Source organism: Tympanuchus pallidicinctus, unplaced genomic scaffold (genome assembly GCF_026119805.1).
Source record: "Tympanuchus pallidicinctus isolate F22 unplaced genomic scaffold, pur_lepc_1.0 scaffold3, whole genome shotgun sequence".
NCBI classification, from domain to species: domain Eukaryota; kingdom Metazoa; phylum Chordata; class Aves; order Galliformes; family Phasianidae; genus Tympanuchus; species Tympanuchus pallidicinctus.
This window is the reverse complement of record NW_026294747.1, coordinates 54,450,851-54,471,953: the sequence shown is the minus strand read 5'-3', so window position 1 is coordinate 54,471,953 and position 21,103 is coordinate 54,450,851. Positions and strand designations below refer to the sequence as shown.

Sequence of the window (21,103 nt, the reverse complement as noted above, 5' to 3'; positions counted from 1 at the left end):
TCCAAAGAGGAGAGCGGAAGGACCAAAACTGCAAAGCCCAGCAGATGTGGACAGCATTTAGATTGATGTGTAAACACATCAGCATCCCTTCTGAGTTAGTTACTTTGTGGAGCATGCTTGCAAGTATTCAAGGCTAAGCTAAGGTTCTCCTTACACAGGAAGCAAGATAATCATACAGTGGAACGTAGCCCATGGCCAACATGCTAATCTCTAATAAGGAGATGCAAATAGCTCTCCTGGTACTTGTGTGACATTATTCAAATCATGCACTCAAGTGAAGAGCAGCTGTAGGAGCACTTCTGCACACCTGGCACTCCTTTGCCAACCAGAACAGACAGAACTGGCACAGTACTCCTACTGCAAGTTCATCTTGCTCTGTAGACCTTCTTCAGTGTCTTGTTTCCTTAACATTCACCAAATTCTAGACATCACGTGTCACATGCACTGTGACCCTAAAGAGGCTTAAGTAGAGTAAATCCTTCTCCTTTCACTATAACACCAGGATTGCAGCAGCAAAATACCATCCATTACATTCCTATTTCCTCCTGCAGTATGGGTGATGCATAAGCAGACAATGGGAGAGTTACCTCATCTCCACATGTTGATAAATGCAAAATCTGACCCTCTGACAGAGACTAAATAAGCACTGTGTTCTGTAATGGGCTCAGTTCTGCCTTGACTGACACAGAGGAAGAAAAATTGAGAATTTTAACACTTCCCTGCTGTGACAGCAATGCAATCTAAGCAGCAGGAATCCCCATAAAAATGAGATTCCTGCTTCACCTGTCAACAATTTTGGTTTTGAAGGACCTGACAACCTTGTAACAGGCATTGAAACATTGAGTTTTTGAGAAGTTAGAAGAAGGCATCAAGAGAAGCATGAGACAAGTTTTTTTGCAAGCTTCCACCTTTATTATTTGCCAGAATGAGCAATGATTCAGTTTTACTATGGGGCACCCGCACCACTGCTGAAACCCATAGCACAGGAGGCTGCTACCCATGCCTTTTAGATATTTTCCCTTAGCGTTTAAACATCACTGTCATGCTCACTGGAACAGGTTGCTTAAGGAGGTTGTGGATGCCCCATTCTTGGAGCGTTCAAGGACAGGCTGAATGTGGCTCTGGGCAGCCTGATCTGGTGGCTGGTGACCTTGCACATAGCAGGGGGGTTGAAACTAGATGAGCATTGTGATACTTTTCAACTCAGGCCACTCTATGATTTTAAGTGTTTTCACCCTCCACCAGACTTAAAACATTATTTACTAGAGTTTGTGCACAGCAGAAATATTCTATTCTATGAACAGCAAGGCTCACCAGAAGGGGACAGCTTGACTTTCACAGTGAGTTCAAACAAACTATAAGAAAAACCCTGTAAAAAGCTGCAAGACAAAACATGGAGGTCTCAATCTCTGTTCTTTGCTCCAGACCCAGAGGACCCAGTGATGTCTAGAGTAATGCAAAGCATCATTAGAGTCCACAGTAGACTTAGGCTGTGATAATACCAAGTACTCAGCACTGTGGTGATTGAATGCCTATGAGCATCTGATGAGCACCAAAGTTGCACTCAATCAGAAGCCAGTACCAATTAGCTTCCAGTAGTAAGCCCAGTTCCCATGACTTCACGAAAAATGTAACCTTTGCTCCTGTGCCAGCACTGAGCAAAGCAGCTCAAGAGCTGAGCTACCACTTCAGGGAGCTACAAGGTAGGCCTAGCCCTATCTGAACACAAACTAAGAGGGGCAAGAGAGCACTACAGAACACTAACAGCCACCTGACAGCAACCCACAGGGATGTTATCCAGCACAATTCTACTTTTCAAGAAGTCTTGGCTTGCCAAAACACACCAGGAAACTCAAGGGACCTTACAGAATCATAAGATCACCAACACTGAATAAGACCTCTAGGATCCTCCAGTCCAACCATTCACTTATCACCAACATTCCCCACTAAACCAGCCCCTCAGTACAACCTCCACACATTTCTTGACCACAGTGGCACACAGCACAGAAAACAGAAGTGAGTAATTAAGGACAAGACTGGGAATGAGGGGTGCATGACTACAGAAAAGGAAGATGCATTTAGAAGTCTCCACTAAAGAACTTCTTTCAGTAAACTTGTAGTGTGGGAACACAGCCCATTTTCTGCACTGCTTTTGTAATCACAGATAGCTGTCAAGACAGAAAGACCTTTCTAGGAGAACACTTATTAATCAATTGTTTCCATGTGATCAGTGATAATGCCACCATCTGATGTTTCTAAAGTGCTGCCAAGAGCTAGCACTTGTGACAAAGCCCAGCTTGGAAGGAGATGACTGGCAGGAGAGTAGAAAGGCTCTAACCCTGCCCAGCTTTCTGGGTTGCATAGGGACACCTAAAAAGGGAGTAGAAGCTGGCCAGGCTCTGAGTTGCACAAAATCCTGCTGTGAACAGAGGCATTCAATGACTGGCCTGCTGCACAGGTGAGAAAACAGAGCACTGAGAAGAGTACACCAGTTGGATGGGTTCTTATCACACAAAGCAAGGCTTTACTACAACCCTAACTCTGCACACCTAAATTTCAAGATAAGAGGAAACTGAATTTTTTTTTTCCCCCCTGCTACATCCAGGAGAGCAAACAGGACAGCAGGACTGAACTATGAGGTTTCCTTATGAGCTGCAGAAAGTTTTCAGTGCCCACTTGACAGAAAACAGACTGCAGAAAGCACTCCCCAGCAGAGGGCTCTATAAAGATGGTAATGATTTGGATTCCGATCCTAACCTTCCTCTCATATCTGAGGGGATTCACACTTGCTTTTCGAGTCCTGGCTTCTCTCTCAACACAAGGGAGCTGATGCACTTGTAGGGGGAAAAAAAGAAAAGTATTCCAGCAGGAACAACAGGTCTGCTCATGTATTAAGATTAGAAACAATCATTCTCAAGTGCTGCACTTCCAGCAGCATTCACTACAAAATTGCTTTCACACTGAGCCTGGCTAGAGAAAGGGCTCAGCAGCAAACAGCTATTTTAAAGTTATAAAAAGAAAAAAATTATAGCACAAAGTGTAACAAGTTAACACTGTAGTTCACTGCACAGCAGCTCTTCCAGTCCAGAGTAGGCAGCTGCTGAGCTGGACAGTTTTAAGAAGTGATTTATCAAATGAGGGCATTTGAATCAGTCCAGATTTAACTACCACGACCTGTAAGTTGATAGAATGGAAGAAGATAAATGCAGAGTTTACTTCTCTCAACAAAATGGTTTCCTACAGAAGAGGCCTGTGAACATGGTATTCCCCCTCCCCCAGTTACAAAAGAGTTCCCATACACAAATCCCTCTTTCCATTGCAAAGAAAGCCGAGGGTCTCTCTTCAGAAGTACATAGTTTAGCTACTCTATTTGGGAAAAGAATAACAAACCAAGGGTTGAGAAAGTGGCTGATTTAAGCTGCTTTCTAGACAAAAGCACAGGTGTAACCAGCATGAATCCATTGCTGATGACATGAACTGTGGTTAAGTGTTACTACAGGCAACAGCCTCCAGGACACCAAGGTTAACTCCAGTCCTACTTAACACCAAAGGTGAAGATGACTGCAAGCCCACTCATCTCTAGACAAAGCCTCATGCCACTCAAAGCATGAAGGTCCAGGAATAGCTGTATCAGGATACAGAAGCTAAGTCATCTTGGTGGTTTTGAAAGAGCCAAACCATTCTGCAGCATTGCCTGCCCTGCTCCCCATGCCCAAAGGGCCGTGGGGAAGCCTTACAAGCCCTACAAGCACTGAGAGACCCCAGGCAGCAGCAGCTCAGAAGTGCTGCTTGCAGAGCACTCAGAAGGAACTGCCACGTACCTGCTTAGCTGAACCCACCTCACTACAACTGTAGGGTGAGCTAATCCCCAGATTAGGAAACAAAAGCTTCATTAAAATCTTCACCCAGAGCCCAATTGCCTTTCAACAAGCATCTGTAGGGGGTTTCTGTCAACTGCTGTTTTGTTCAACTGAGAGATAAACATGGGAAAACTACAACCTTAAAATATTTTTTAGACAAATAACAAGTCAGATACAGCTAGAAATTTCAAGGTGCCTGTCCAGAACAGTAGAATGGGTCAGACTGAACCAGGCCACCTAGCCTGCAGAGTGGTGACAATCAGGATCAGGTACCTAAGAAAGAAGTGCTAGAATTTTTTTAGATATGTGGTTCTTTGGTACAAAGAAGTAGGAGTGAACAGCCATCCTCCAAGAGGAAGATCAAGGTCAATCTGTACTACAGGGACAGCAGTTCTCACTTCAGCAGCAGAAATGAGCTACAAGCAACAGGAAGTGTGCTCCAAAACCATTATTAATTAATTTTGCTTGTGCTTTATTTTAAATCTTCAGATCCTTGCCAATTCAGCTGATATCCAGAGAACTGGTGCAGAATTATAGCCTAGTGTGGTTAACTAGCCTGATGCTAAGTGCCCTTCTTATTTACAGCCCTGCAACCTCATTTAAATTTTTAATGGGGTTGCAGAGATTTAATGAAGCAGGTCTTAATCCATACAGTCAGGGTCCAAACAGCAATTGAACTCAAAGCCCTGATTTCCATTTAAAAATAAGTAAAACTTCGCATCAGAAAAAAGGTGCCTTGTACTGCAATGGCTTAAAAGTAAGGAGAATTTGAAGAGTCATTAAAAAACTGAAAACCAAGGACTAAGTATGTGCCATTAAAGTACCATGGATATATTTTGTGCTATATGATATGCTCCATGTTCTGGAGAAGTCTTTAATGTAATCAGTGAAGCAAAATAGAGTTAAATCTGAAGCCAAGATGCAGTGATCAGGTTCCATACAGCTGCAGGACACAGGATTTGCTAACCCCAAAGGCAAGTCCAGCCCCATATCTTAGAACACTGCATTACACAGGCATGCACCAGCTCACCAGGAACAGTGCTGTGCTCCGTCCTACCCAGCAGACACTGACATAAATGATCTAAACATCCTACAACTGATTTTCCTTATCCAAGTCAAAAAAAAAAAAAAAAAAATGTGGAGCTGCCCAAGGTCTATGCTTTGCTTAGCTGTATGTTGCAAGGCTCATGAGAGTGGTCTCCCCATTGCTCATGGCCTGTTCCTGAGCCTGTAACTGGCTGATTTTTATAGTGTCATTAATGGTGGACAAGACTCACGAAGACCACTTAGTCCAGCCATCCACCTACCACAAATATTGCCCACATCCTTCAGTGCCACATCTCCACAGTTCATGAGTCCCTGGGCAGCTGTGCATCACCACTCTTTCTGAGAAGTGTTTCCTAATATCGAATGTGAACCTCTTCTGGCACAGCTTAAGGCCATTACCTCATCCCACTTTGTTACTACCAGCAGAGCATGGCTCCATGAAATAGACACAACCCTAGTACTCCTCACACCAGCACTAACTTGTGTGAACAACTGTGTTCAATTTATAATTTGAGAACCAAGGTGAAGTCCTATCATTATTAGCCAAGAGAAGCTGCAAATCAAGGCTGACTGTATCTGTACTTACATATTTGCTCATTCAACGCAGTTCTTGGCTGAACCTTTTCTCCTCAATGTGCCTTTCCAATCCCAGGATTACTCCTCCACCATAGCAACAAGGACTTCATCAGCTACACATTGAGAGCTAGCCAGATTCATCAGGAGCACCTCATATTCAAGAGCTATACAGCTCAGGCTATAAGTTGCCTGCTTGCAGAGCTATTGGCCTGCTCCTGACATCACACAACAGGCAAAGCATCTCCCACAAGTATCCTATGAATGCTGACCTGCAAAAACAGCTCAGCCCCAGCAGCAGTGCTCAGATAAGCCTAGATGACTGAACAGGAACCAGCCCTAGGGCTTACATGCTGTTGTAGACTAGTTTTGGATGTTTTCTTTTTATAGATCCACTTCAAAAAGTGCTGGGAAGCTTACAGAATGATTCTGAACAGATAAGTTGAACTAGAATTTCTCCTTGGATCCTTGAAGTCCTCCAGAGAAAGTTGCAATGTAGGGCTTTCCAGAGAGATGCTGAAATTTTGGGCACAGGTACAAAATGCAGCATTAAGTCTCACAGACAAGTAAGGCTCATCCTCAGCTGTGTCCTGTCCTCAAATCCTATAATCCCCTTATAGGATTTCTTCAGCTAGGAAGGGCAAGTAGAACCAGTCTCACTGCATAGTCCAGGCAGGAATATGCTCATTACTCTGCTGATCTCTCCAGAGGCTGTAGAGATGAGGACAACCCTATCTAGAAAGCTATTCAAAACGCCTCATGTTTGTCTGTGCAATTTGAGATTTTTTTTTTTTTTTTTTTTAAGTTATATCCAAGCCAAGCAGGTGAATATGCTGATGCAATGAACTGCAGGCAGTTTGGTACAGATGGTCCCCAGAAACAGAACTCTGAACAGCAGGGGTCCATATTTAATGATGAGCCAGGCCCTCAGCAAGGCAAGGTAGCAAGCTACACTGAGCACTGTGGGAGCCAGCTGAGCTCACCCAGCTGCCTGCACTTCTTCCACTGGTCAACAAGCACCAGGACCTCCCCAGGACCTTCACTATGTCTGTAGCAGTGATGTCTGATCCTGCATCCACATATAGTCAGGGCACTCTGGGCTAGAGTTCAGTGTAGCTGTGTAGGAAAACACTCCTGAGCATAATGCACCTGCTACCATGTGGATATTTGAGAGTAAGCACTAGATATTGTGATTTGGGAAGAAATACATCAGCTTTCCCAATATTACTCCACAGTGAGGTGGAGGTGCACACTAAATGCCACTACAAAAAGACACCAGTAAACAGTTGCAGCTCAAAAGCTTCCTCTGTGCTTAACTGGGGCAGTAGCATCTCCAGGCAGAAAGCCTGTCCTCAAGTGGTATTTGTCCCACTTCACAGAGTGTAGACTGGTGATCCCTAACACCAGGGAAAGTTCTGGCTCACCACAAAGCCTAAGTTACTCCAAAGAGTTTTAGACCACAAAAAGAAAAAAAAAGCCCAAACAAACGCTGTGCCAGTTGTCATAAACACACAGCATAACAAGGAGCACCACATCCCCTGGATGACAGGCACCTGCAGAGCTGTGCCTCAGAGCCAAGGAATCCACACCCTTGCACTACTATAGATCCATCAGGGTAAGGAACTTGTGCTGTCACTCCTGGCAGGTTTTAAAGCCAGCAGCAAGCCTGATAAAGGGCAGGAACTGCAGCATCCTGCACATAGAGGGGAGGGCTCCCTGCCTTTGCTGCCCTCCAAACTAAACAGGAATTCAAGTTATTGCTTCACACAGAGAAAAGATGCTGATTAGCTGTTGTCTGTGGCACCCCACCTCTGATCAGAAGAAAAATACCATCTGGCATGCCACCCCTGGAGGACTGCCAACCTTTGCAGTAAAATATGAAGGTAGGAGAAGGTCAAGATAAAGGGAGGGGAGCAAAACAGGCAGGAAGATTAATCCCTGCCAGGTGGTGTAGGCCCAGACACTGGAGTACAAAATAGGGATGGATGAGCAAACAAAAGTCAGAGTGAAAGAAACAACAGGAAGAATCGAAGCAATTCTCTATAGGAAAGTTGGATGGATGAGCCAGAGAGACCAGTGGCAGAGCTGTAGATAGACTCTAGAAAAGGACCCACTTCATCAAAACCTTGTGTGAATTTGCATCAGTGAGTTTTGGTGAATAACTGAACTAGTAGAGCATCTCAAAGGGGATGCATTCTTGACCTCCCTCAGCATTGCCACAGGAGCACGAGTATGGCACCACGCATTCCAGCGAGATCTGAGGAGATGCACACTGAGGTGGCCATCTCATGCTGAGCCTCTCCACTCAGAGGGATCTCTGGCTGTCTGAAGATGCTCTCTTGACTGCTTGTTTGGTAGAGGCTCTGCAGTAGATGCCCAGAAGTAGCCAATGATGATCAAATCCAGGCTACTGCTATTGCTTCCCCAGGAGAAAGCCCATGCCTCCTACCACAGCCACTAGAAATCAGTTATTCTCCACAACACCTCACTGCTCATTTCCTGTACCACCTGGAAGGTGACAGGTTTTCCAACAGTTTTATTATCAACAATAACACATGCTTAGCCATGTACCAGACAGACCAATTGGAAGCCCACATTATCAAGATAATTGCTCCTCTCCACAGGGAGCTGCCTGCCCTTTAGGCTTGGGAACAGTGGTACCTTCTGACTCCAGCCGATCCAACCCATAGGTTACAGCTGTACTGATCTTCCTCACAGCTGGAAGAGCTGTTCTCCTGACAGATGATGCCACTGACGCTGGAGTCACCAGGACCATTGTTTTGCTGGATGGTTCTTCTGTTTGTCCAGACTGTGTAGCCAGCAATCCATCCAGAGATGGAACAGCGTTCTCACCAGTGACCAGGACCACATCTGTGAGATCTGCAGAAGACAAGAAATTTGGCACAACAATATTAAAAAAAATTCCATTAGAGTTGGCACTGAGGGATATGGGTTGGATTTGATCTTTGTAATCTCTTCCAACCTTAATGATCCTATAATTTAACAATGAGCTCCTTAATGAAAGCTTATGCTCAGGAAAGAAGCTATCAGACACTTGTACTCCTTGCTACATTAAGTGACTCTGCTGTAATGACAACTTCTCTTTCAGGACAGCCAGCATTGGAGGTTCCCTTAGTGAGAACAACACTGAAGTTTTACCTCCACTGCTTTGAGGATTCACTGCAAGATTAAAGCACTGAGGCACCAGATAAGTGCCTCAGAATCAAGTGACAAATCTAGTTGTTTATTGCAAAGATGAGAGTTCCTTGAATTTATAATTAAATCCCAGAAGCAAATTAATTAGTGGTAACTGCTGGAAGAGCCTTCTCCCCGTACAGAGCAACCTTACTTTAAGGGATACAGTGTAAATTGATTCTTTCCTTTGATGCCCTGCAATATAAGAACTAGCAGAAGTGCTGCCCAGCAGCAGTTTCATTGCAGCAGCACCTACTACAAAGGTGCTAAGGGGGCCCTTGCTACACTCCTGTTAAGAAAACAGGCTCCTGTGTGTACTTGCCAAAGCGACATCGAGCGAGCAGCTGGATAAACATGACAGCTTAAAGCACTTCTTATGAGGTACATCAACCCTGGACACAAGAGCAAGAACTCACCCTCACTCAGAGGTCAGGACAGGCTTCCAGTGGTTTCTGAAAATTCTTACACGAAAAATCCCCTTCACTCCCACATTCTTCCCTAAATAAGCTTTTTTTCCCCTCCTTTGGGCCAAACATCAGCTATCCAGAAGTAATCCCCTCCAAAAAAGAAACTGGCTTAAGTGATTAAGGCTAAAAGTCATCTTGTGAGCAAGGATGGATGTGGGGGGTTTCACATGGTGGTTTTGTTTAGGATAGCTACTTCATTTTTGCTTGGGACAAAGATTATGACCTGCTGGCACATTTTAACATGACTGATCTGCATGGGCATAAAGCAGCAGCAGCACAGGGCCAGAAGGCAAGGAAAAAAGGAAGTCTGACTCTGGATGCTGTATGAAGACTTCAATGTACAAGCACCAAAATTGGTGCTATGCACCACTGTGTCTTTGTGGGAAAGAACTTGCAAAGTTTGAACCTACCTTCCACACCTGGACTTCTCACTGTGGAGGTGCCTGCAGCTGTCAGCATCTGGGTGGCAACAGGGGCACTCAGCATCTGGGTGTCCTCCCCACTGGTTTCCTGGGGAAGGCTTGCAGCTCCTGTTCCCTGGGCAGGAGCAGGCAGCAGTGTCACAGCTGTCAGAGCAGCAGCAGCTGCTGCTGCCTCCTGGGCAATAGTTGTCACCTCCTGAGTAAGGCCTGCAGTGAGAAGCAGCATCACCACCAACTCACAGGACAACTGACAGTAACAGAACAGACATTTGAAGGACTGGCATCACATATTACTTCTAGAGTCACAGTGTAAACAGCAGATCTAGCCAGTTAGCAGCTTAGAAACATATGATGCTCCATGTATAACACAAAAGTAAAAAAAAAACCACACAATACAAAACAATCCTTGATTGGCCAGCCACCCCTTTATAGACAAGTAGATCTACCACAGCACTGCAAGTCCATGGTATGGAACCAGGAAAAAAAAAAATAAGAATCAAGCAATGCTATCTGCATGGCATTTTTGGTGACTAACTCTCAGAGCTAAGAGACTCAAGTTGTGCAGAGTTTATTTTCTACTGCATAAGTATTATTTATAGCTGATGTTTTCCCAACACCTGGGAATAGCAGAAGGGAACCTGCTGAGAAGTCAAGTGGCTATAAATTAATCTAGAAATTAATCAGTCTTGTTTCAGCACCAGCATGCAATTAACTGTGCATCTCTTACAGCAGGAAACATCTTCTGGATGTAGCACAGAGGAAGTTGTCCCTTTGTCTCTGTAGCCCAAGGGACAAAATTAAAGATGCCCAATAGACATTAAAAAGTCCTTAGCCACAGCTCACATTCCTAACCAGCCTAGGCATGCTATTGCCCCAGAGAAGCCCCCAACATTTGACCCTAAAAACCACCTAGAAACATTGTCAGAGAACTGAAGGTGTCATCTATGTAGCTATGGCTGCAAATACAGCAGAATCAGAGCTTTGACTGAAAGGTAAGGAGACAACATCAGGAGCTTCTGTAACAAAGAAACACACATCTCACCACAGATTTGATTTTAAATCTGCTCTGACCATCCTTGCATAGGCCAAGAAGATTTAATTCACACTCTACTGGTACAGCTTGTTTCATCTTCTCCAGTCAAGGGAAAGGCATACTAGAAGACTACTCAAAGCAGAATTACATCTGATCAAGGTGAGATGTCTACAACCAAGCTATGGCAACCCTTCTCAACTGCTATGGGAGCATCAAAACAGAAGGGCCTGCTTTAGGGGTACACTGCACATGAAAGCTTTGCTAAGTCATTAACATGCTCTCCTTAGCAAGCCTTAAGTTGCTGCTAATGAGACTCTAATTTTCTACTGAGACCTTCAGTTTCACTTGCTTCCTTCATTCCCAGCTGCCACAGCCTCTCCAGACTCAGCTCTTGTTCACTACTAAACTCATCCTCTCAGCTCAAGGAGAAGGCACAGCTTAGGGCAGTTACTTCACATCACTCAGGGTAGGACACCACCCAAAGGACTACGTTAGCTTGGGCAAAGGGTCACCGTGTGTAGAAACATTCAACATGAGGAGTACCTGATGCATGCAAGTTACCCATTTAAGCCACTACCCCCACACAAAGGTCCACAACCCTTCCTTCCTAGGGGAGGTAGATCACACCTTTTTCCACCTAAACTCTAAAAAAAGAAGTACAGGCTCTAAGGAGCATCCCTCCTAAATTAATACTTAGAAACAAGTGTCTGTGAACAGACAGGTTTTACCTTCCTGTGAGCTCTCCAGAGTAGAAGAGAGATCAGGTATTATGTCTGTTATCACAGGAGCCTCAGGTTGTGAAGGAAGGATGCTCTTCTCTTCTGCTGTGACCATGTTTATGTTTTCCAGAGAGTTCAGACCACCTGTGTCTACATCTGGCAAGTCCCCTGTGAGGGAAACATCACTGCTGGCTGTGGAAGCAACCAATACATCTTCTTCATGCACTGCTGCAGGGGCTGTGCAGTTGATCTCCTTTATAAGCCCTGGAGTTGGTGGAGCAGATGCTGGGGATGGCAGCACTCTTGTCACATCTTCCTCCTCCTCCTCCTCTTCTTCCATAACTCCTAGTGGGATCTGGGATGTTTCTGTTGCCACTTGGTCCTCTCCCACCTCCTCATGCTGCATGCTTTCCTTTTGACTTGTACTCCCTAGCTTGGTGTCATCCCAGTCTGGGGGCATGGAATCAGTAGGGAGGCTGGGGGCAGTGCTTGCTGCAGTGGGCTGCTCTTCTTGCTCCACAGCTGTTTCTGCCCCCAGATGAAGGTAGGTCTCAGTGGTCACAAGGGGATGGTTAGTAGCAGTGGCTCCTTGTGAAGCCAGTACCCTCAGAGAATTGCCTGTGTTGGCTTCTGGCATTCCCACCTCAAAACTCTCGCTCGGGGCCTGTGCCATTGGGATGATGAGGTAGTCACTTGCCCTTTCCAGGCTGGGAGTGCTGGGCTGTGATGTGGGCACCTTCTCGCTGTGGGGCTGGGGTTCAGCTGAGGGGTACAAGCTGCTCACTGCTATCTCCTCCTCTGCAGCAGCTGTGACAGAAGGAGGGTTTGCCAGGAGGCTGGCAGAGCTCTGCCCCACCTCACAGTCCTCTGTGGTGGTCACGCTGATGGGTTCCTCCCGAACAGGAGGGCTCAGAGTGGTCACAGCTGTAGTCAGCATGGCCTTGAACTCTCCATTTTCATTCAGTTCTGACTTGGTGGGACTGAGCTCCTCTTCTACAGCAGCCAGTACCCTAGGTATGGTGGTGCTGACATCCAGACCCTGGCTGCCTACAATGGTATGTCTTGGGCTTACAGGCCACATTTCTCTTTCAGAAGTGAAAGCTTCACTTAGGGGCATCCCAGATGGCTTTGCTGATGCTCCAGATGGCTCCTCAGAAAGGGTTTGCTCAGAAGGTCTCAGCTTGTTCATTAAGTTTGGCATGCTCGTCCTTTCATCTTCTACCCCATTCCCTGCCCACGAGCTGTACTGGGCTTTCATTACATCCCTCTCCTCCAGCAGTGGATACGCAAGGCATGGCAGGCCAGAGGATAAGAGCAGGATGCAGCAGGTTACCACGCAGATATTAAGTCCTATTGATCTACTCATAGCTGAAGAGGCATGCATAGAAGTCCACAAGGCTGACAAGTCCAAAAAGTAAGACCTAGAGAGGGGAAAAAAAGAATCCAGATTACGTACCCATAAACACATATTGAACTCTCATATTGACCCAGTGCCATAAATAACTAGATGACATGGAGTTCCACATTTGGAACTCATCAGTTTTGCACTGATCCCTCCTACACATTCCAACCAACAGATCCCCGTGCCTCATTTTACTGTTCTAACCAACCCAAAGCCTTATGCCTTACCAAATAAATAAATAAATAAATAAATTTAAAAAATCAAATCTCAATACAGAGATCAATGCAGACCTTGCCAAGCACTAGCCCCCATGGAGCACCCTAGCTGTCAACCCAACAGGCATTAAACTTCCAAGTAAAAGTTGGTGATAAACCTGTTTGTCCTCCAAGTACAGAAAGGAGGCATGATGCTTGTCACACATGTAGGCCTAAGGCTTCCAATCAGCTGTGTGCACAGTTGCAGAAACTAAAAAAGGTGCTAGCACTGCAAGGCTGACCTATCAAGTACAAGCAACCATAGAGCTTCCCTTTATTTGGCCAGTGCTTGCTCAGTTCCATGAGAACCACTTCTACCTGTAAGTGGAAGAGGGACAGCGGATACGAAGAAGGAAAGGCTGGGACTGTCAAAACCACCCCTTGATCTTCATGGAAATAAACAAAGGTCACCTTTGTTCAAGGACACCAGGGTGAGTCATGCTTCCCCACCTCACTATGCTTCTTGTTTGTGCATCCAAACAGCAAGCACGTAAATAGTCCCATTTGTACACACAGTGCAGTTGTTGTTACAAGGGTGTATCACTCCCCCACACTCCATCACACGGCCATACGATGCTGCGTGAGAGGTAACCTCTGCCACAGGGGGAGGGATTTCAGGAATACCCCATTTGTGCTAATGCATCCAACACAAAGGCCCTCTGTGCCCTGCTGCTCAAACACATTTGTCTCTTCTTTTGGAAGAAGTTATTGTGTATGTCCAATCAGCTAGAGACAACTAGAAAGCATATCATAGTAGGTCACACAGCTATTTGTGTATTCTGATCAGAAAATGGGCCTCTTACTCCACACAGCACAGATTTCTCTAGCTGAAGGCCCTCAGGAGGGCTAAGTATCTCAGGATCCATAAGCTTAGCTGTAGCCTATCGCAGCATTCAGCCACAAACCAGGTTGCTGGAGCCTGGAGCCCACAGCATTTGACACCAAGTGACTTTTCCAACACTCCCTACAGCCTTGTTCATCCACAGCTAGAGCTGTGGGAGGCACAGGCCACACACATACATATACCAGGTGCTCAGGCTCTAGACAGAAGCCACCAAGAAGGTGTCCACCAGCAACAGCACAGACACCTCCCAGCACTTCTTACCTCCAGAAGACCAGCATCCACACATCTATCTCCTCTACCTCATCCTTCACTACAGAAAGCAGTAATAGAGAACTGACATCATTCAGCAACTCTCTTCCAGGTTAATGCTTTACATGCTTTTGTAGTGAAAAAAAAAAAAAATCACCAGGACTATGCTGTACAAGTCATAGTGCCCAATAGCATGCATCTGGTTTGCTGTATGAATGTAAACACATTCACATCACACCCCTTCAGCAATGGTCAGCTAAGATCAGGCTACAAAGCATCGAGATTTGTTTTTCATACTTTAAATGAAGTGAAGGTGCAAATTAGATTAAAATACAGTTTTCCTGGAAGAAATGGGTAGTCTTTAGGGTACTCAAGACATTTTAGCAATAGTTAAGCCTGAACAACATCAGATGTACATGAAAGATGAGCATAGTATTCATCCTGCAGTCAAACACACTATAAATGTGTACATACACATCTTCAGGTTTCCAGCTCTAGGTTCTCCAATAGCCTAAGACACTCAGAGGATGTTAAGAGGAACATTGAAAAGGATCTCTTCCTGGACAAGCTTATTCCATCCTCAATAGGGCTGGGAATAAAGCAAAAAGGGAAAGCTGCTCCATAGCAGGCTGGATCTTAAAGACCTGTTAATGCTTCTTTTTAACATTCTATTTAAGAGCCTTTCCTCCTTCTGGCTAGGAGCTAACACGGGTAATACTCTGTGTAAGCCTATCACTGCAGTTCCCAGGGAACTTTGGGCAGCCTCACACTGTTCCTCCAGGCTGGGAAGCACTGTCAGCCACAGCTCTACCTGGGTAAAGGGCAGAGATAGCAGCAGAAAGTTCTGTGTTAAGGACATCTACAACCACCAGATCTAAGCTAACCTAGACCTCTACATTCAATAAGATCTAGAGACAGTGGCACAGAGCGCGCTGCAGGATAATGGCACAAGTTCATCTTCAGAGATTAGTCAGAGCTTAAGATCTACTTTAGAAAGAAGCTGGATTACATCGTGTATGAACAGCAGTGACCTGGCTAGCTACTTAAGCAGAGTTTAACACCTTGCCGTAGCACTTCCACTTAACACAGAATTGATCTAGGGCTTAGCAGCTGGCTGCAGCAGCCTGGCTCTCAGGCTGCAGTGGGCTATACATCTCTCCTCCTGCCTGGCTACTTATATAGTCAGTTTGCTCTACAGCCTTAACCCAGTGATAAAGCAAGCTGCTCCGACCAAGCAGCTCCTCTGTGGTAGGATTAAGGCTTTTCCTTTCCAGCTCGCAGCTGGGGGAATAACCCAGTATTCCACTCTGTACCCAGCTTTCACTCAGAATCCTCCAAGCTAAAGCCCTGGAGGACAGCTACAGAGCAGCAGTCTGCGAAACAGTAATCCTTGCTTCCAATAGGAAGGAGGCAGGAGACAACACCAGCCACTTCCCCTGCACATAATAAGAAGTCCCAGGAGATGCAGCTCCTCATCTGCTAAAGCAGCACAACTGCAAGCAAGCAAAAAGCTTTATCTTTAGTACAGAGAAAAGTGGCCTTTAACACCTAGTGAGCCTGAAAGAAGCACAAAGAGCTGCAAGGCTACAAGAGGTGCCAGAACAGGGCATTTCTGAGAGCTGCCCATCAGACTGAGAACCACCTACTACTATGGCAAGACACCAAACTGGGGGCGAATGTAAACACTTCACGTGGTGACTCAGTCTCAGACTCAGCTGTCTCTTTGAACCAGGCTACCTCCTTTCTCCATACAATTATTCTTCACAGGTTCTATTAAGTCATTAACTCCTTCCATGGAGTTTTGAGACCTGTTTGTATTGTCAGCTCAGGCACCATCACTCCAACACAGCAGGTTTGAAGGGACAAGCACTGAGCAGATCAAATCCCTCTCTTTCAATTGAACTGCAATCTACGGATCCACATTGCAATACATGAAACCCTTTTCTACCCCAGCTGCACACAGCCATCCCCTGGAATAGCTTCTCAGGGTCTTACCCAGTTTACTTGATGAAAACCTGCATGAGCACCATTTGCTTCTATTTCTTACTGCTGGAGAAATACAACAAGAACTTGCCAAATTGTTGAAATAAGGAAATGATCAGGTTTTGAATTAATAACCCTGCCCTAACAATTCCTCTTCCACATAGAGAAGACACTTGTGCACTGAAGCTGAAGTGGCTGCATGCATTGTATAGCAGAGTACACAAGAGATTAACAGGTCAGCTTCAGACAAGTCACTGCCTTGCCCTTGCAGAACACAGCTTTTTGCACCTCCAGTACAAGTTTGATAATGGTAGCTTTGACTAGCTGAACAGTTCTAGATGTTCAGCCCTGCAATTCATCTACCACTTGGTATGGAAAAAGGACAAAAAAAAAATCTCCACAGTGTGAAGATTTAATGTGAAGATTTAGCCAAAATGTGCAAGTCAGCCAGAAATCAAGTGCTGTGTTACTGGAGTGCTAACACATGCTATCCAAGCATTATTACTTGTGCTGAATACAAAAGCCAGCAGATAACACACAACACTGCAGAGCTCCAACTCCTACTTTTGTACAACAGGGAAGACTGCCTTCATTTAATCTTCTATTGTCCTCACACAGTTACATCAAGCCAACTGAGGAGCCAGTGCTCTTACAGCATCTCAACCACCTCCAACGGCTCCTGATGATTTCCCAATGACACAGCCCCACGCTGGCATAGCCAGAGATGGATGAGCTGAACTCTGCAAGCACAGCTGCATATCACCCAGAGAAACACACCTTCCCCTAGCTTTGAGGACAAATCATTATAAGCAAAGAGATTAGATTATTATTCTTTTAGGCCTGGTAGGAAGCTGGCCTTGTGAGGCACCTTGATGCATAATGCATTACCTCCACTTGGAGCATTTGTGTCTCTTCTCAGAGTGCTACTGCTGGAAGGCAGCATGTTTTAGGCATTATTCCCCCAGCTGTGAAGAAACGCTCGCTTTGTTCAGAAAGGCACTGACCACCTATGTAAATCCCTGCTCAGCTTTGCAATTAGAAGCTGCACGCAACCCTCTGTGGCTCCTGACCCATGTCAGGTCTCAGCACTCCACGAGTCAGAGGTCTGATAGATTTCTGAGCAATTAAAAGGATGGGAAGAAAGGGTGTTAAGAACAGGGCCAAAGAGCCTAACAGTTTGCAAACACCATAAGCATGGCAATGCCATCCTCCAGGTTCACTGAGAATGGAGTTGTAGCATTTGGGTTCCAACAGTCAGAAATGTCAGTGTCCAACACAACAGACAGCAAGACACAACAGATCACCTGGGAGACCACGAAGCAGATTAACTCAACCTTGTCGGGCCATTTTTATGTAGCGCTCACTCTGCTTTTTGATGAAGGAATGGGATTAGCAGTGGCTTAAGATCCGACTGCACCGCTGGCCGCACACAGACTCACCCCATTGTTGTCCCTACTTGCATTTTCAGGTTAGCTGGATGTTAGCACAAAGCCCAACACCGCCGCTGCCCATCGCCATGCCGCACCGACAGAGAGCCGTGCCGGGATCGAAGGACCCTCCCAGCAGCCGCCGGCCCCAAAGGCGCCGGGACCACACCGCGGAGGCTGCGAATGAAATGGAGCCGGCGGCCCCGAGCCTCCCCCCCAACTCCCCATCCCCATTCGCAGGGCCCAGCCCCAGCGCTCCGCTCTCTGAGAACAAAGAGCCTGAAGGCGAGTGGAAAACCATAATAATCAATTAGAAACGAGCGAACACCGGGAGAAGGGGGGAATAAATAAATATCCTCCTTAGGAAGAGAAGGATGTTGCCCAGCCGCCCTCGCATCATCCCCACGTACACAAGCACACAGCCGGCTCCCCGAGCCGCTCCCCCTCTGGGCTCACCTGCCTCACTCCGCCCGCAGCTCCGCTCCGCAGCATCCCGGGGCCGCGCGGCCGAGGCGGGGCGGCAGAGCGGGAGACACCGCCCCGCTTGGGCGGACCGCTCAGCCCCGCCTGCCCCCGAGCAGCTCTGGGCACCCCGAGCCCCTCCCCGGGACCGCAGCTGTCAGCCGGAGGTGCGGGGGGCTGAGGGGCCCCGGTGCCACGCTGCCCCAGGGAGTTGCACCAAGCGGACGGGCTCGGTGTGGTGGCAGCCAGCTGTTGTCCCCAGTGGGTTTTAGCTCACCTCCAAAGGGTCCGGTAACTGCATAGGAAAAGCAAGCAGTTGATGGTTATAAGGATTGCATGTGCTGCTGCTAAGCAGAGGGCACTGGTGTGCTCCACCGTGAGGCGGATGGTTCTTCACACTGCTCACATCACTCAGGACAGACTTGAGACCACATACATTAGTAGTTTTCTCCTCATCTGAAGGAAGTTTCAGCTTCCAGATCACCTCTTCAGGCAACACACAAGCTGTGCTCTGGGCTGGCCTTCAGCTCTTAGTCCAAAGCCAGGACCAGAATCTAATCACAAGGGCACCCCACAGAATCATAGAATCCTTAGAATTGGAAGGGACCTTTAAAAGTCACTTAGTCCTTCTCCCCTGTTATGAACAGGGGCACCGTAGCTCTGTGAGGTTGCCCAGGCCCTGATCCACACTTGCCTTAAAAATCACCAGGAAAGAGGCATCGACCACATCTCTAGGTAACCTGTGCCAATGCCTCAGCATCCTCCCTGTAAAAAAAGTTTTCCTTACATCTAACTCAGATCTATCCTTCTTGAGCTTGAAACCATTTCCCTTTGCTCTATTAAGGCAGACCCTGCTAAAGAGTCTGTGCCATTCTTTCCTGTAGCTTCTCTATCTTTGCAGAAAATGTACAGGAGTACCTGGTCAGGCTGGATGGGGCTCCGAGCACCTGATGGAGCTCTATGGATCCCTGTTCATTGCAAGGAGGTTGGACCAGAGGGCCCTGAATGGTCCCTTCCAACTTCAGCATCTCTGACCTGAAAGCAAGGCCTGCAGTACCATTAGCAGTTTACCATTACAGATTCTCCTTCAGTATCTCCAACTTTAGAGGTCACCTTCCCCTCATGTTCTTTCTACAAGGAGAACGTTTTTAAAATAGCATCTTACACATAGCTTGTTTCAGGGCGGTTGATGTTTTGATGCTGTTTTATTTTAAACACCTCTTAGGCCTGGAGGAGAGCCAAGGAAGCATTTTTACTCCTGCTTCCTTCTTAATTTTTTTTCCCCCCAGTTGAGAAGCCTACATCTAACCGAGTAACACAAAGAACATTTACACCATCAGCTCCTGGAACATGTAAACATGCTTTACCAAATAGCAAAGAATTACCAAAGCTCAGAACTTACCACCAGCAAGAAAAAAAATACCAGTTCTTCTGCCTTCCTTCTTCAACCAAGAGTTAGGGCACCATGAGGTCCCAGCTGCTCTCCTAGGGCTTTATGTGCCGTGCTTTGGCTCTTTCAAAGCAGCACAGCAGCAGGTGCAGGTGGTTCTCATTGAGTAGGGGCAGGTGAGCAGAGTCCTAAGGTGCTTCTTTTTTGGCTTTGGAGGAGGGGGGGAGGATTACAGAGAGGGAATACAGAAATAATACAGGAGAGGATGAGGAAAGTCAAAAGGTTTTGCTACGATTGTGTTCCACCACATGAAGCCAACAAATTCCTCTGTACTTCCATTTATAAAGGTCAGTAAAGCAAGGCTGTGTTTTGCAGGTAGTGCAGTGAGATCCTACCTGCTTGCACCTGCTAAATGCTTGATTCTCTGCATAAAAGAGTTGAGACATTCCTCATGAAGAATATGTTCTCTGTGGAATTTTGTGGTGTTCTGGTTTGTTTGTTTTCTCTTTGTTGTGCTACTGAAAATAACATCAGTGGTTTCTTTGTTACACTCACCCCGGTGTTTCACTTATCTATTCTTACAGTGCATTCTATTGGATTTCAACCAAGCTGGAGCCTGCCCAATTCATTTTGGTGGCATTCTGCATCCAATATTCACACTTTTAAAGGACAGATTTTTCATAGGTCAGGGCGATTTCTTTCAGGGCAATCTTGCTAAACGCTGCGTAAGTTGGAGACAAAGCATAAGGAATGCCTGTATCAGCAGTCAGGACAGCTGTCCTATCAAGAAATCAAAAAGAACTCCAGAGCTAGAATAGAATCGTTTGAGTTGGAAGGGGCCTTTAAGGCCATCTGTTCCCGATCCCCTGCAATGAATGTGGACACCCACAGCTCTGTTAGGATCTCAGAACCCATTCAGCCCGACCTTGGGTGTCTGCAGGGATGGGGATGATAAGGGTGCACTCAATCTCACTGCTGATTAAAGTATTAAAGGGCACTGGTCCCAGCACTGACTCCTGAGGGGTACCACACATCGCTGATCTCCATCTGGACACTGAGCCCCTGACCACCACTCTCTGGGTACAATCTCACAACCAGTTCCTCATCCATTGAGCAGTCCACCTATCAAATCTGAATCTTTCTAATATGAACATAAGGATGTTGGGATGTTGGTGCTGTGTCAAAGGTGTCAGGCTTCCTGGAACAAACCATCAGCAGCGATCAGAATAGTCCCTTCTGGTTTTACATCTCTGAATTGTACAATCTGGGTATCTGTTTATGAATCAGTATTTCTAGTGCTGCAACACCTTTATAGGAAAAAATAGATAATGTGGAAATAAGTAAAAAGAAAGGGTACTCGTTCTCTTTTGTAAGGGAGATAGAGGGGAAGAAAAGGAAGAAGAAAGGGTTGCATTTCTGTGGCTACGTTAAACACCATTCACTCCCCAGTTAGGAACCCAAAACTCCCCTTGGATCCATCCTCACTCCCTGTTCTGTTTTGACTGGGGGTCTCCTCCAGCAATGGCAATGCTTGGACAAAGAGGTTCCATCTTTGGATAAGCGTAGCGAGACCTTACAGCAAACCAAAATCAATGAGAGCTTATTTTAAAATGCAGCAGAGCTTTTGTGGCTCAGCCATTGATTCACCACTGGCTGCTCCTGGTCCCACACCGATGCTCCTCCCAGGATGCAGTACTGTCAGCAATGGGCCCACCAGGCTCCAGGCAGAGGCTTCAGCAGCCACTGTTCACCCCTTGCTATGAAGCCACGATTCCA

General features: G+C 46.3%; 1 protein-coding gene across 6 annotated transcripts in view; it reads right to left on the bottom strand.

The window, feature by feature from the left end:
* Positions 1-19,465, bottom strand: part of ARMH4 (armadillo like helical domain containing 4) — a 53,438-nt gene extending 33,973 nt beyond the window's left edge. For 4 of the 6 annotated variants that reach the window (XM_052694754.1, XM_052694758.1, XM_052694759.1 and 1 more), the window contains exons 1-4: positions 19,340-19,465; positions 11,326-12,737; positions 9,553-9,771; positions 8,142-8,360 (exon numbers count right to left, since the gene is read on the bottom strand). In XM_052694754.1, coding sequence (XP_052550714.1) covers positions 8,142-8,360; positions 9,553-9,771; positions 11,326-12,700 — 1,813 coding nt within the window. In that variant the 5' untranslated portion in view covers positions 12,701-12,737; positions 19,340-19,465. Of the gene's footprint in view, positions 1-8,141; positions 8,361-9,552; positions 9,772-11,325; positions 12,738-17,931; positions 18,042-18,214; positions 18,509-19,339 lie in introns of those variants that run through there. The other 2 variants (XM_052694755.1, XM_052694756.1) reach the window with 2 other exon arrangements.
* Between the last annotated feature and the right edge of the window lie 1,638 nt (positions 19,466-21,103).